The following is a 12,720-nucleotide window of genomic DNA, read 5'->3' on the forward strand; positions in this document are numbered from 1 at the left end:
AGACTCAGAAGGAGTTTCTTCCCCTAGGCCATATCATCATCATCCTCGGCGGTCACTCGGGGTCGAGTATGACTGTCCTCCTTCTGGGTCCTCAGGTGGGCGTAGAGGCCGATACTGGAGTCGCATAATGGGAGGATGCCTGCACGTGACAGCTTTTTACGTGGAGTGGCTGATGCACCTGCAGCCACCACACAGTCCTGGGCAGAGTCCCGTGGCATGGAGAACCAAGATGATCGGGGACCACCCTCTGCTGCAGCCCTCATCCGCCTTCACTGCCGTTGTGACCTGGAGACATCTTTCACCACTTCCGCCATTGGGGTCTTTGGTCTTTGTTGGATCGCGCTTCATCTGGGACCCCCCCCCCCCCCGACCTATCCGCCTTGGATCAATCAAGTTGCATTTTTTATAGCGCCTCTCTAGCTGCAACAGCCAGTCAAAGCGCTTTACAGTTAATTAATTCACACACACACACACACACACACACACACACACACACACACACACACACACACACACACACACACACACACGAGACCCTAGCAGGAGCCAAGCTCCGGACGGCACAACTCTCGGGATCATTGGTACACGCAAGCTTCTCCACCACGGCAAGGTGGCGATCCAGGAGAAGGAATAGGCCATAAGGACACTAAATACTACAACATAACAATACATTTGTAATACTACCACCAGGTTTACCACTTTCCACAGACACTTTACGCTTTACTCATTCAGTCTGTTTACACATGTGTACTTGTTCTTACTTGTACTTGTACTGTGTACAGCAACTGCACGTTGTACATGTGTATTTACCGGGTTATACCTTCTGTATGCTTTTAATTGTATTGTATTTTTACTTTATTCTCATTTGTTGTTCATTTCTCTTGTTGCACCGTTTCTGAGTTGCCAAGAACCATTTCACTGCTTATTGTACTTGTACATGAAGTATGTGACAAACAAACCTTTGGATCTTGAAGTAAGCAAATTACACAATGGGAGGACCTACACTCACAGATATTCAGATATGATCACAATTCTTTTGTTCTTTCTAGCATGGTCAGTGATTGTATTTCTTTCTCCTTCTCTAGGGCGACCGGGCATGGACTGCCATTTAAAGAAATCAATGTCATCCATAAGTAAAATAATAATAATAAACTCAATATATTATTAAATTAAAATTATTTTAGTATTATGAGGCATGTGTTTACTGAGATTTAGACTCGACTAAAACTCATGCATTCACTTGTTTTTATAGAGTATTGTAACATTGTAGGAAAGACGTCTTGAGGACCTCGGGACATTTTCCACCACCACCTTCTGAGGACCGCGTGGCGGTTCCATGGACAGTATGTGGCCATGCCACAGCTCATTATTCACACACAGCTGTGACATCTTTTCATTCTTGACAAACTCTGCTTGAAATTCAACATACTGATATCCAAATATCAACTAAAGTCACATACGTTTGGGTCTTTATATGGGTTTGTTGCGCGTTAATGATAAACAGATGTGTTTACTGTGAAAGGTTACCGGAAGTCTTGTTCCTTACCCCTGTTGTCTTGACAACTGGTCGATAAAGCCTGCCTTGTTGCATGTTGTGAGCGCATTCGGGAGCTGCCATTTTGTTTGGAGCCACTTTTGCGCGCAGTCGATGTTGTGAACGAGTTACACGGGAGGGGTCCGGGTACCGTCGGTCAGAGCTGTCGATTGAAAATGCTTTCCGCAGCGCAGTTACTCGATGAGTTGATGGGTCGGGACAGAAACTTGGCCCCCGACGAAAAACGATGCAACGTACGATGGGACCACGAAACGGTACGTTAGCTTTAGCCGTCTAGCTAGGCTACTTTTGCTAAGCTAACGCAAACACGACGTTTCAAGCGCTTCTGTTAGAAAAGACGTCATGTTGATGTAACGTCGCGCTCATTAGACGATGGGTGGAATGGCTGTTTTCTCGATGCCGCCTAAAAAGGGAAATTGTGAGCTGCTTCCGAGAATCGCGCTGATGTGTGCGAGCCGCATTGCTAACTCGGGCCGCGACGCCAGAGTCCGCGCTGCTCGTCTCGGATTGCCCGCAGCCGGAAGCCCGCCCGCCCGCGGCGGTTGCTGCGTTTCAGCGGCGGCTTGCTGCGTTGCAGCGGCGGCTTGCTGCGTTTCAGCGGCGCTTGCTGTTTAGACGTCATCTGAAACACACAGTTTAGCGCATAACGCCTTAAAAGCACAAACACGCTGCATTGATCTTGTTTTTACGGTTTCCAACGTTCTCCATCTTTTCTTCTTTTCTTTTTAATCACTTTCCGGTAAATCTGACGGCGGGCTACTGCTGAACAAAATTAAGATTGATTGGTGAACAGTTTGAAACAAAATGCACTTTGAACATTTGTTTGGGTAATAAGTCCTCTGAGATCGTTTATCTAGACCCTATGAATGAACAGTTGGCACGACCATGTGCTAAGATTCTGGTCTCTCCCTAACTAGGTGTGCCGCTATTATCTGTGTGGTTTCTGCCCAGCGGAGCTATTCACAAACACACGATCTGACTTGGGTTAGTATGAACCTTGGTGTACAGCTGTTGAACACTTGCTGCAGATACATTAGCAGTGAGTGCATTCATACATCATGCTTGGATAGTGGTGTAAATTGTTTTTCTTTTTCTAGGCCCTTGCGAGAAAATTCACGATGAAAATCTTAGGAAAATGTAAGTTCTCTTTGTGGATGTTAAAACCGTGTGTGTGTGTGTGTGTGTTTCCATTCCTGTTATCATTCAATGACCTTTTTCTACTCTACCCTGCCCAGGTATGAGAAGAGCTCTCGGTTTATGAAAGAGGGCTATGAGCGGGACTTCCTTCGTTACCTACAGTCCCTCCTGGCAGAGGTGGAGAGGAGGATTCGCAGGGGCCATGCCCGTCTGGCACTCTCCCAGGCTCAGCAGAACGCAGGGGTCAGTTAAGTGTGTCTTGTATTCACTATTCATAGCAAGGTGGGGATTCATTGTAATTCTGTCCTTGTCATATTTTTTGGAAACTATACAAGGATGGGCAACATGATCCAGAAAGGACTGGTGAGAGTGTAGGTCTTTGTTCCAACTAAGCAGTTACGCACCTGAGTCAATCAAAGTCCTTAGCAAAGACTTCAGGGCGCAACGGGGGTGCAGAGGTTGCAATGCACACAGGCGCCGCATCAGCGGGGGCGCCAAAAGACCGTACGCAAAAAAAATTGTAATGAAAAAATATAACGTGTAACTATATATTCTAATCCAAAATTCTAATTTAAGTGAGAATATTTATAAATATTAAACTTTTAAAAAACAAATAGGCCTATAACCAGATATTGTTTACTGTACACTGTACTTTTGGCACTCCCGCTGATGCGTCGCCTATGTGCATTACACCCTCTGCACCCCCCCCCCCCCCCGATTGTGCCCCTGAGACTATTGGTTGACTAATAGAATCAGGTTGGTTGCTTGGTTGGAACAAAGACCTCCACCCAAACCGGCCATTTCTGGATCATGTTGCCCATCCCTGGATCGGGCAAACCTAACTGCAACTGGCCGAGGCATGGCAAGACGAACTGGAGTAGTTGGTACCCGGGTGTTGCACGGCGGCTGCCCACTGCTCCTAGCTACACAGCTAGGATGGGTTAAACAGAGAGTAATTTCCCTACGGGGCTCAATAAAGTATCTCAAAATTTAAAAAATAATAGTCTGGGTGTAATTTGCTTTAGGAGTATTCCCTATACATCCTAAACATTGTGTCAGAAGAAGATGATTCAGAGTTGTCAGTCTCTGTGCTACAATTCAGGTATTCATGTATTGATTGTTGTTTCTGCAGGGGCCTGGTCCATCAGGGAAGAATGAAGAGAAGATCCAAGTTCTGACTGAGAAAATTGAGGACCTAGTTGTACAGGTTTGTTTATTTTAGTATATATTCCCCCTCATAATTACTAAAGTTATTCAAATGATTGAATGTGCATGTTTATGTAAGTTTGACTGACGGTAGACTATGATACTGTTGTTATACAAGTCTTTGTTTTACCACAGCTGAAGCTACTCTTATTAACTAAATCCATGCAGTATTTTTAATAATAGTTAAAAAAAACCTTATGTTTATTAGTTCTCTCGTTGATGGTGTGTGAATTCAGAATATCAGATGGTATATTGTTTAGTTAAAACGAACTTTTACATAGGATTGGCTCTAGATTGGGCGCTGCTGTCTTTGAACATCGTATTACACTGTTACAACACCTCTTCTGTAATTGCTGGTGTTATCAAATTGTGTAGTTTTTGGTCTCAAGTGTTTTCTGTCTCTGTATTTGGCACAGATTGAGGAGCTTGGATCAGAGGGGCGTGTGGAGGAAGCCCAGGGAATGATGAAGCTGGTGGAGCAGCTGAAGGAGGAGAGGGAGCTACTCAGCTCCACCCCCTCAGTAAGTGAGTTAGCTATCTTAAGAGAGGACCTACAGTTGTTGGGAAAGGTAATAGATGCTGCTCAGTTAAGCGTTAGATTTTTTTGTGTAATACCTAGATGATTCTTTGCTCTGAATGTAGTCTAAGCTCCTGATGAAAACTGATTGTGCAGTCTTTTTAATAAATACATAAACCAACACAAAAAGGATGTTGATTTTACCCTTTTGAGCCTATCTTGATTGATTTGAAGTTGATATAAAGTGGCAATCTTGAAGATTCCCACCTAAATAAATGCCTGTCAAGTTACTGTCTTTTGCTGAACGAGGCAACACAATGATGATTCAGCCTGTAAGAAACAACACAACTGGAATCTTCCTGATTGCCACTTTAAGTTAATTTTTCAATTGAGATTTACGAACGATATTATGCTAGTGCTATTGCTGTTATTCATTTAGTGATTCATGTCTCAGATGTACTGATATCAGAGATCAGACAGTGTCAAGCACTCGTCATTCAGTTGTCTGATGGATTTCCCTTGGTTCTAATCAAAAGTATGATTTAATAGATTTTAAAAAACAAAACAGATTAACTTGAATGGGAAATTGCCTTTTAAATTGCATAATATGCAAAGATTTATTCTCTTTTTAAGTGTTTGTGCATTTGTTCCACTGTTGTATGAGCAACAAAAATCATTTTTATGTTTCATACTGCTTGATTGTTTTTGTTATACCCTAATATTGTGTTTGAATGTGCTGATCTTCCCAGACCATTGAGAGTTTTGCAGCCCAGGAGAAGCAGATGGAGGTGTGCGAGGTATGTGGGGCCTTCCTCATTGTGGGCGACGCCCAGTCCCGGGTAGATGACCATCTGATGGGCAAGCAGCACATGGGCTATGCCAAGATCAAATCTACTGTGGAAGAGCTCAAGGTAACGTTGCCTGAGTGGTGTCTTGGTCCCATGTGGGAAATTGAGTTGAGTAGGCAACTATTGGGTGGGACGGGTCAATGATCTATGTGATCTTTTTTTATGTCAGGAAAAACTACGCCGTCGCTCAGAGGACCCCCTTGGAGAAAACCCTGCGGTCAGGAAGGACAGAGAAGACAGGGAGCGCGAGAGGGAGGAAAGGGAGAAGAAACGCAGGGAGGAGGAGGAGAAGGAGAAAGAGCGAGAGAAAGAACGTGAAAAAGAAAGAGAGCGGGAGCGTGAGAGGGAGCGAGACAGAGATCGAGACAGAGACAGAGACCGGGATCGGGAAAGAGAGAGGAGAGCGCGGCGAAGCCATTCTAATAGCCGCCACTCTAGCCGCACATCGGACAGAAAGAGAAGCCGATCCCGGGATCGCCGGAGGTCAAGGAGCAGGGATAGGGACAGGGAACGCAAGCGCAGCAGGTAATGTCATCTGCTTTTATTCAAAATATTTAAAGTATAATCTTAATTCATTTTTGTTTTTTCACATAAGTCCTCTTTACACTGTAATTGTTTGAATATGGGAAAAGCAGAGCAGATTCACCAAAAGCTTGGGATTGCAAGCATTTCTTAGTCGGATTTAGTGGGTTCTGTTGCCCTGCTGCTGCTGGCCATTTTTCTGATGACCTGCCCCAAATAAATAAATTGCCATAAAACATAATTCAGAGCTTGAAAGTTTGTTCCATTATTTTATCATATCATCTGGTAGCTAAAAAGTAGTGTTCGAGAAATTGAGGGGCCAAGAATTTTTTTCTTTGATTTTTAAAAAGAATTGCAATTAGAATACTTAAAAGTGGACAGAAAAAGTACTTCAATGAAGTCAACTGTATTCTCTTGTTCTTTTCTCTAGGAGCAGGGACAGGGAGAGGAGACGCAGCCGTGAGCGGTCGGACAGAAAGCGTCGCTCCCGCAGTCGTGAGAGGAGGAGGTCACGAAGCTCTGAGCGCAAGTCCCACCGCCAACGCAGCCGCAGCAGAGATAAAGACAGGGACAAAGATAGAGACAAGGATAAGGACAGAGAGCGGTCCTCCAGAGACAAAGGTGAGGATATCTAGTTACTTTATGATTGGGATTTGTATTTACACCACAGGCCCCCCCCCCTTTTATCGGCGCAAACCAACTCAGACCTGCAAAGGGGCTCACACACTCATTCACATGTAGAGGAAAGTCATCAAAGGGCCAAAACAAAACAAAAAATGATAGAGAGGCTGTGAAGGTAGAAGAAATTGCTTTATGCTTAGGGGATTTGGGGTCTGAACCAGTATTGAAAAATTTAAGGTAGATAATGGAAAAACAGTGTAAATTAAAAACAATATCGGTGATCTCCACTCTTGTATTAAATCAGTAATGCCACAGGATTTACTCAGGAGCTCTGCATATTTCAGGTTTACTGTTATGGAATATGTTTGTTAAGGATGGTCTAGATCAGTTCTTGAGTTGATTGGTGTTTTTAAGATCTCTTGTTTCTTTGCAAAATGCCCTGACAAAGCCTTTTGCGAATTACTGAGACACATTATTGATGTGCACCCTCTCCTGGTTGGATGATTTCATTGTGTTCAATAAATACAATGACGGTAAAATGCATTTTTACCTCAGAATTTTTAGTTAGCAGGAGAGCAGAAACGGCTATGGCAGCTACTGAAGAATTCCTAATTCAACAAAAACCCAGTGATCTTGGTGAGCAAACATGAATTTTTGATGTTGTGTCACCTTCTCTTTCAGACCGTAAGGACACAGAAGAAAGGAAGAGCAGCAGCTCTAAGAAAGACAAGCCCTCTGACAACAGCGATGCGGCCGCCACCAAGGCCTCGTCAGAAGTGGAGCCTATGGAGACTGCTGGCTCTGCCTCCTCACCCCTACTTAATGGCCAGCAAGAGCTCCTCCATTCTGAAGGTGACACTCAGTCCAATTAAAACTGATCTGATAGGACCTCAGATCAGGCTCAGGTAAGTGTGCCCTCCTCCTCTCCTCCTCTGGCTCTCCACCCAACCCAGCTTTCCTCCCACTCCTTCCTTCCCGCCACACCCCCACCTCTCCCATCTTCCTTACCCTCCTCTTACCTGACCTGTCTCCCTACTTCAGCTCCCCGTTTACGTTCAGTTCAATGCCTATATTTTTTCTTATATACTGTACGCATATATCTTTATCCTGTTTTTGAATAGTGCATCGTAAGTATGCACTGAAGATGAAGGACTAGGCCCGATGATTGAGAAGAAGGTAGAAAACAATCACACAAAGCCAAGAGGGAAAGGCCAGTGTAGTCCTGTGCAAACATACCCGGAGGTACCCCTCATTTTGTATCGGTTTTATGACACATATAGCTGTATATATGTCTTTGTGGACAAAATGGCAAAAAAAAAAAAAAAAATCAAACTTAATCCGATCAGTTTTATTTTTCCTGCCTGTGTTTTACTGTTTTTAAACAAATGGCAGTTGAAATATGAAATGACTTTTTTGATTTGTTTTATTTTCCACATGCAGGGCAAATTACAGTGTGTCTATATATATATATATTGGGGGGATTTTAAATCTTCATATATGAACACACAGCCTTTTTAGACATACTTGTAACAAAGGAAGCTATCATTTCAGGTATGTGTGAAAAAAAGCCATTTTATGTTGCCGTAATAATGCCTAATAATGCCATGCAGTGTGTGTTTGGGGGGGAGGGGTGTGTAGCACTGGGGGAGCCTAACGTAACTAACTGGAGGGTAGGGTTTACCGAATGAATTGCAGCTGACTTCCATACCTCACACAGCGTTGGTGTTGTGAGCGAGACCACATGAGAAAAAGGCAAATTAAAAATCATGGATACTCTCTGACTCTCAAACTGTGCAGGTACTCACCCCAGGTACTCCTTTCTCTACCCACATCCATTTCTGAATGCTGTTGCCTGTCAAAAAAAAAAAATGCTTCTCCAGATCTTGATCTTTTAGAAGCTTGATTGTGTAAGATTGTGTGGAACACAGTTCCATGATGGAGCAGTGAGTTGCCTGGTCAGCCCATTTGATATCCCTCTGTGACCAGCTGAAGTTATTGCCATCATCATCATTATTATTGTAAAACATGTTGCAGTGTCATGGCCTCGCTGTGCAAAGTGTTCCTTATGGATCATGGACTCGAGGTTTGTTCAGCTGGTAGAATGTTGTGCATGCCACCCTAGATGTCATTTTAATTGTAATGTGTGACATTTTCACATGGCTGCTGGAATATCAAAAGGGCTGCCGCTAAAAGATGTAGGTGTAAGATAGTGAGTTGAACATAAGTGAAGTTACCTATAAGTGCGGGCAAGCGATCAACATCTTCACTCATTTCAAAATAGTCTGAAGAACATCCGCAAACTGCCAGGATATTCTGTCTGAAAAGCAGTCGGCACTCACAATGTCAGTTGTGTTAGTGAATAGTTAGCGTTTACACAAAGTATGGCCGTTGATATTCTTCACTTTCCTCTGTGACTGAGATGAGGGATGTATTTAGACCCTACCTGTGGATGACGCTGTCACACCGGCAGCAACGTGTTGCTACAAGCTCTTGTTGGGGGGCCTTGGCTAATACGGCATTTTGTTAACATCTTTACCCGATAGGGGAAGCTGGGAAATCTGGAGCAGGAAGAATCAGAAGAGTGCACCCCATCCTTACCCCGAACCTGACGCTTCGCTGCTTAAAAACAAGGTGAACCACAAATGTGTAGTGGCTTATTTAAAAAGAGATGACCAGAAGTGTGTAAAAGTGGAACAATACATTGTTATTTTACTTGTTTTGAGTTCATAGTTCATGATTTCTTGAATGGATGGGGGTGGGGGGTGGGGGGGTTGGTTCATCTTGACTGTATTTGTTGGTCTTTTTAGCACTCTGCCCCAAAAGCAAAAAGAGACATTTCTGAGAATCTCTACACCTCCTTGTTCTTGGCATTTAGTGAGAATACTTTTTCAAAGCAGTACTTGTGGCTTGTTTTTGGTTTATATCAGGTCCTACTTCTTGACTTTTTATTTCTTTTTTTGAAAAGTCCGTATGTACAATTCTGATGTTAGGGTGTCTCCTTTTCCTCCACCTGAATCTCACTTGGATTGCTCTAGTCCCCGTACTGTAAAATATTTTGATTTATTTGGATCAGAAGGCTGTGAGGATTAAATGAAGTGTTGTTTTACTGCTTTGATTTTAATGCCCATCTTGTCTTGATGAATAAAAAAAGAAGTTCAAACCGGAGCGTACTGTCTTTCTTTGTGTGGTTGGAGCAGTGTGGTAGTTGACGGGCAGTTTGTTTGTGTTGCAATACATTCAGAGAGTTGGTGTTGACACCAGCATGTTAGAGCCATAGTTCAGAATCCTTAGTTCAAGCCCCTGTGACTGCTGGCAACAATCAGACCCAGCTGCAGCATAATACCTGTGCTACCTCCCTGCAGACAAGCAAGTGAAAAGAGGCTTTCGGGAGTCCCGTCCCCCCCCCGGGACTAGTTGACTACTGCAAAGCCTGGCTTGTGCTTCAGTCATCAGGGGAAGTTGCGCGAATCCTTTGCCCTGCAGGGGACAGTCGGGCAATGGCCACGTGCATGTACTAAGTGTCAAGTGCTTTGTTGTCCCAGGTGCCCTTGCTGTCCTTGTTACGGTTTCTGGTTAGCAGCGAATCTCTTGAGCCTGTTCGTTCGTTCTTTCTAGTTAGCTGGACTCAAAAGCGTCATCTTGAGATGACTATAATGGTATTCAGCAATCAAATGTATATCTAGCTCGTTACGTGCGTACCGCCTTCAAAGCCCCGGCTAGTTGCAACGTGAGTTGCTGGCTCGGGTCAAACCGCTGCACCAACAACTTTGCTGTAATTCAGTGAAGCAAAGGTTTTGGTAGGTGCTGAAAATCACCTGTAACCATCACGTCACCTGTGACCAAATGCCTCACCCAGACAGCAGCCGGATGTGGGCCGCTTCAGGCAATGATGCGGCACTGATGGTCTTCTGGCCCTGACAGAACAGATGTGAGCCTGAAGTGGCCCACATGTATAACAGCAAATATGGCAAATCAAACGTGGGCCTTTTTTGGCAAAGATGCGGTGCTCTGGGCAACATGTGATCTGGATGTGAGCCTGAAGTGGCCCGTGTGGTAAATGGTGAATATGGCTCAAATATCACAAAACAGATATGGGCCACCTTTGGCAAATATGTGGCACATGCGGCATTGCTTTGGCTCGGTTCTGGCCCAGATCTGGCAAACAGGAGCGGACCGCCCAAGTGCCATCATTCCACATGGTATGTGGGACGGGTCCGCGCCACGGCAGTTTTGCCGTCTGGGACCCCTGTCAAAGTGGTGTTGAGTGAAGGTCGGCACACCGCCGCACAAACGGTGGTGCGTCAAATGACTGCAAGCACCAGTGACGTCAGTCAAATACGCACGAGGGGCACCGTGTTTGCTGCTTCTCGGCAAAACGAGTGAGAAGCGGCGTGGTGGTCCGTCTGTGGGGGCAGCAGTGCCGGGGGAAGCGTGGTCAGGCAGGCCTCTGTAGTGCCGTTTGAAACAAGTCACAATAAGCAGTACTACACAAACATATTGGGAAGATCGAATATGAATACAAAATATGAAATGTATATTAATATATATATCCATCCATTATCCAAACCGCTTATCCTGCTCTCAGGGTCGCAGGGATGCTGGAGCCTCCTATCCCAGCAGCCATTGGGCAGAAGGCGGGGAGACACCCTGGACAGGCCGCCAGGCCATCACAGGGCAATAAACTAATAATAATAATAATCCGTCAATAAATTGTTTGTTGACGAATAAATTGTTTATTGCATGGAAGACTGCCCCCTACTGGCCCACCAACACCACTTCCGGCAGCAACTCAGTTTTCCCTTAAAAGAATTACCTTTCAAGCTCTGTAGCAAGCTCTCCTATCTTGTTCAGGGAGTTGCATGTTATTGTTGAGTAACCTCATTCTTGTGTGTTTGAATTCTATGAGTCAGGTGGTTTGTCTAAGACATGCACCTTGTTGGGTTTTAGAAGATATCTTCCTGCCACATATCCTGGGACACAGCTAGACACACAGTGGTGGGCCTACTCAGTCCAGTTGGAGGCATCATTGAGCGTAACACTCTGTCCTCTCAGATTAGAAGGGCAATTGGAAGGGGGTTACACATAATAAAGACCATTTCAGGCAAAGAGGTGTATAAGAAAAGGTATCTCAAAGAGACGAGGAGTCCAATTTCCAAGGAGAAATTAATTAGTTCAGTTCACTTCAATGGGCATTTCACTCAGATCAGTCTTAATCTGTGTAAAATGACGCTTGTATTGCAAACAATGAAAGAATTGGGGAACAACATGGACCCCCCTTCATTTAAACTGCGGCTCTGTGTAAATGATTTAAATTTGAATTTGAATGTGGGTTGCAGGCGCGCCGGAGTCGTTTCAGAAGTGGGAGGGGGCAACAATGATATATATGCGTGGGCCGGGGTGTACTGTATCGTGCTATAAGAGCGCGGCGCAGCTCCGTGCGGCGCGGCGCGGCGCAGCTCCGTATGCCTGTAGGTGCGGTTTTAATATAATAAAGCACATTATTGAAGACACGTGTCCGCCCCATATTCTGGCTTTGTTGCAGTTAGGCAGGGCCGGATCATGACGTTTATGGGCCATAGGCCTCGCCTCCGTTTTGGGCCCCCCACCCCCAAACCCCACCAACTTGAAAAGTAAATGCAATATAACAGACAGCTGGCGAATACGGACGGAGCACGCACAGAGTGCAATACCAATGAATTTATTATAGGTTAGTTAAATGAGTATCGTTCATTATAATTAGATAAGTAATAAATAAGCATTCAATAGGCTACAGTTAATACACGTAATGCCCGGTAGGTTGCTTGTGTGAGGCAACAATAGGCTACTGAGTGCCGCACTCTTGATTTAATACGTCCACCAGAGGGAGACAGCTTGGGAAAGGAAGTTGGAAATATCTCAAACGCTTCCCTGTGTTCAAATGCTGCTGAACGATATGTCATTTAAGAAAACATTATCTTTTCTTAAACCAAAAACCTCTTGACTGTGCCTCATCATCTATCTGTCGTTGACTGGTGATCTCGAAAATCCCTATTTAACTTGTGTCAAATGCAATCCGGCATGGCCTTCTGGGAGATGGAGTTCTTAGGGGTAGATTGAACGATTCCACGGTTTTATTTGCGTTATTTCTTTTTATGGCATATTAACTGTTCCTGATTGATAGACATATATTTATTTGGCGTGTATGTGTCAAAGGAATTGTTGATATTGTAATGTGCACGGATAAATGGACTCGGTAGCACTTTGCTTGTGAGTCGAACCCTTTAGTTGACTGGTTAACACGCCCCTGGTGCGAGAAACCCGGTTTCGCGTCCCGG

General features: G+C 44.5%; 1 protein-coding gene across 1 annotated transcript; it reads left to right on the forward strand.

Moving 5' to 3' along the window:
• Positions 1–1,612: 1,612 nt before the first annotated feature.
• Positions 1,613–9,566, forward strand: luc7l3 (LUC7-like 3 pre-mRNA splicing factor). The gene is made up of 11 exons (XM_056287796.1): positions 1,613–1,809; positions 2,473–2,539; positions 2,653–2,692; positions 2,791–2,935; positions 3,825–3,899; positions 4,315–4,419; positions 5,165–5,326; positions 5,433–5,788; positions 6,216–6,406; positions 7,088–7,311; positions 8,950–9,566. The coding sequence occupies exons 1-10, from the start codon at positions 1,711–1,713 to the stop codon at positions 7,276–7,278; spliced, it is 1,431 nt and encodes a 476-aa protein (XP_056143771.1). The 5' UTR covers positions 1,613–1,710; the 3' UTR covers positions 7,279–7,311; positions 8,950–9,566.
• Positions 9,567–12,720: the final 3,154 nt, after the last annotated feature.

The sequence above is a fragment of the Lampris incognitus genome, chromosome 10 (genome assembly GCF_029633865.1).
Source record: "Lampris incognitus isolate fLamInc1 chromosome 10, fLamInc1.hap2, whole genome shotgun sequence".
In the NCBI taxonomy this organism is placed as follows: Eukaryota; Metazoa; Chordata; class Actinopteri; order Lampriformes; family Lampridae; genus Lampris; species Lampris incognitus.

Coding starts and splice junctions, on each gene's coding strand:
- luc7l3 (XM_056287796.1), top strand. CDS start 1,711: ATGCTTTCCGCAGCGCAGTTACTCGATGAGTTGATGGGTCGGGACAGA. Junction 1,810..2,472: donor TACGATGGGACCACGAAACG/GTACGTTAGCTT, acceptor CTCCCTAACTAG/GTGTGCCGCTATTATCTGTG. Junction 6,407..7,087: donor GCGGTCCTCCAGAGACAAAG/GTGAGGATATCT, acceptor CTTCTCTTTCAG/ACCGTAAGGACACAGAAGAA.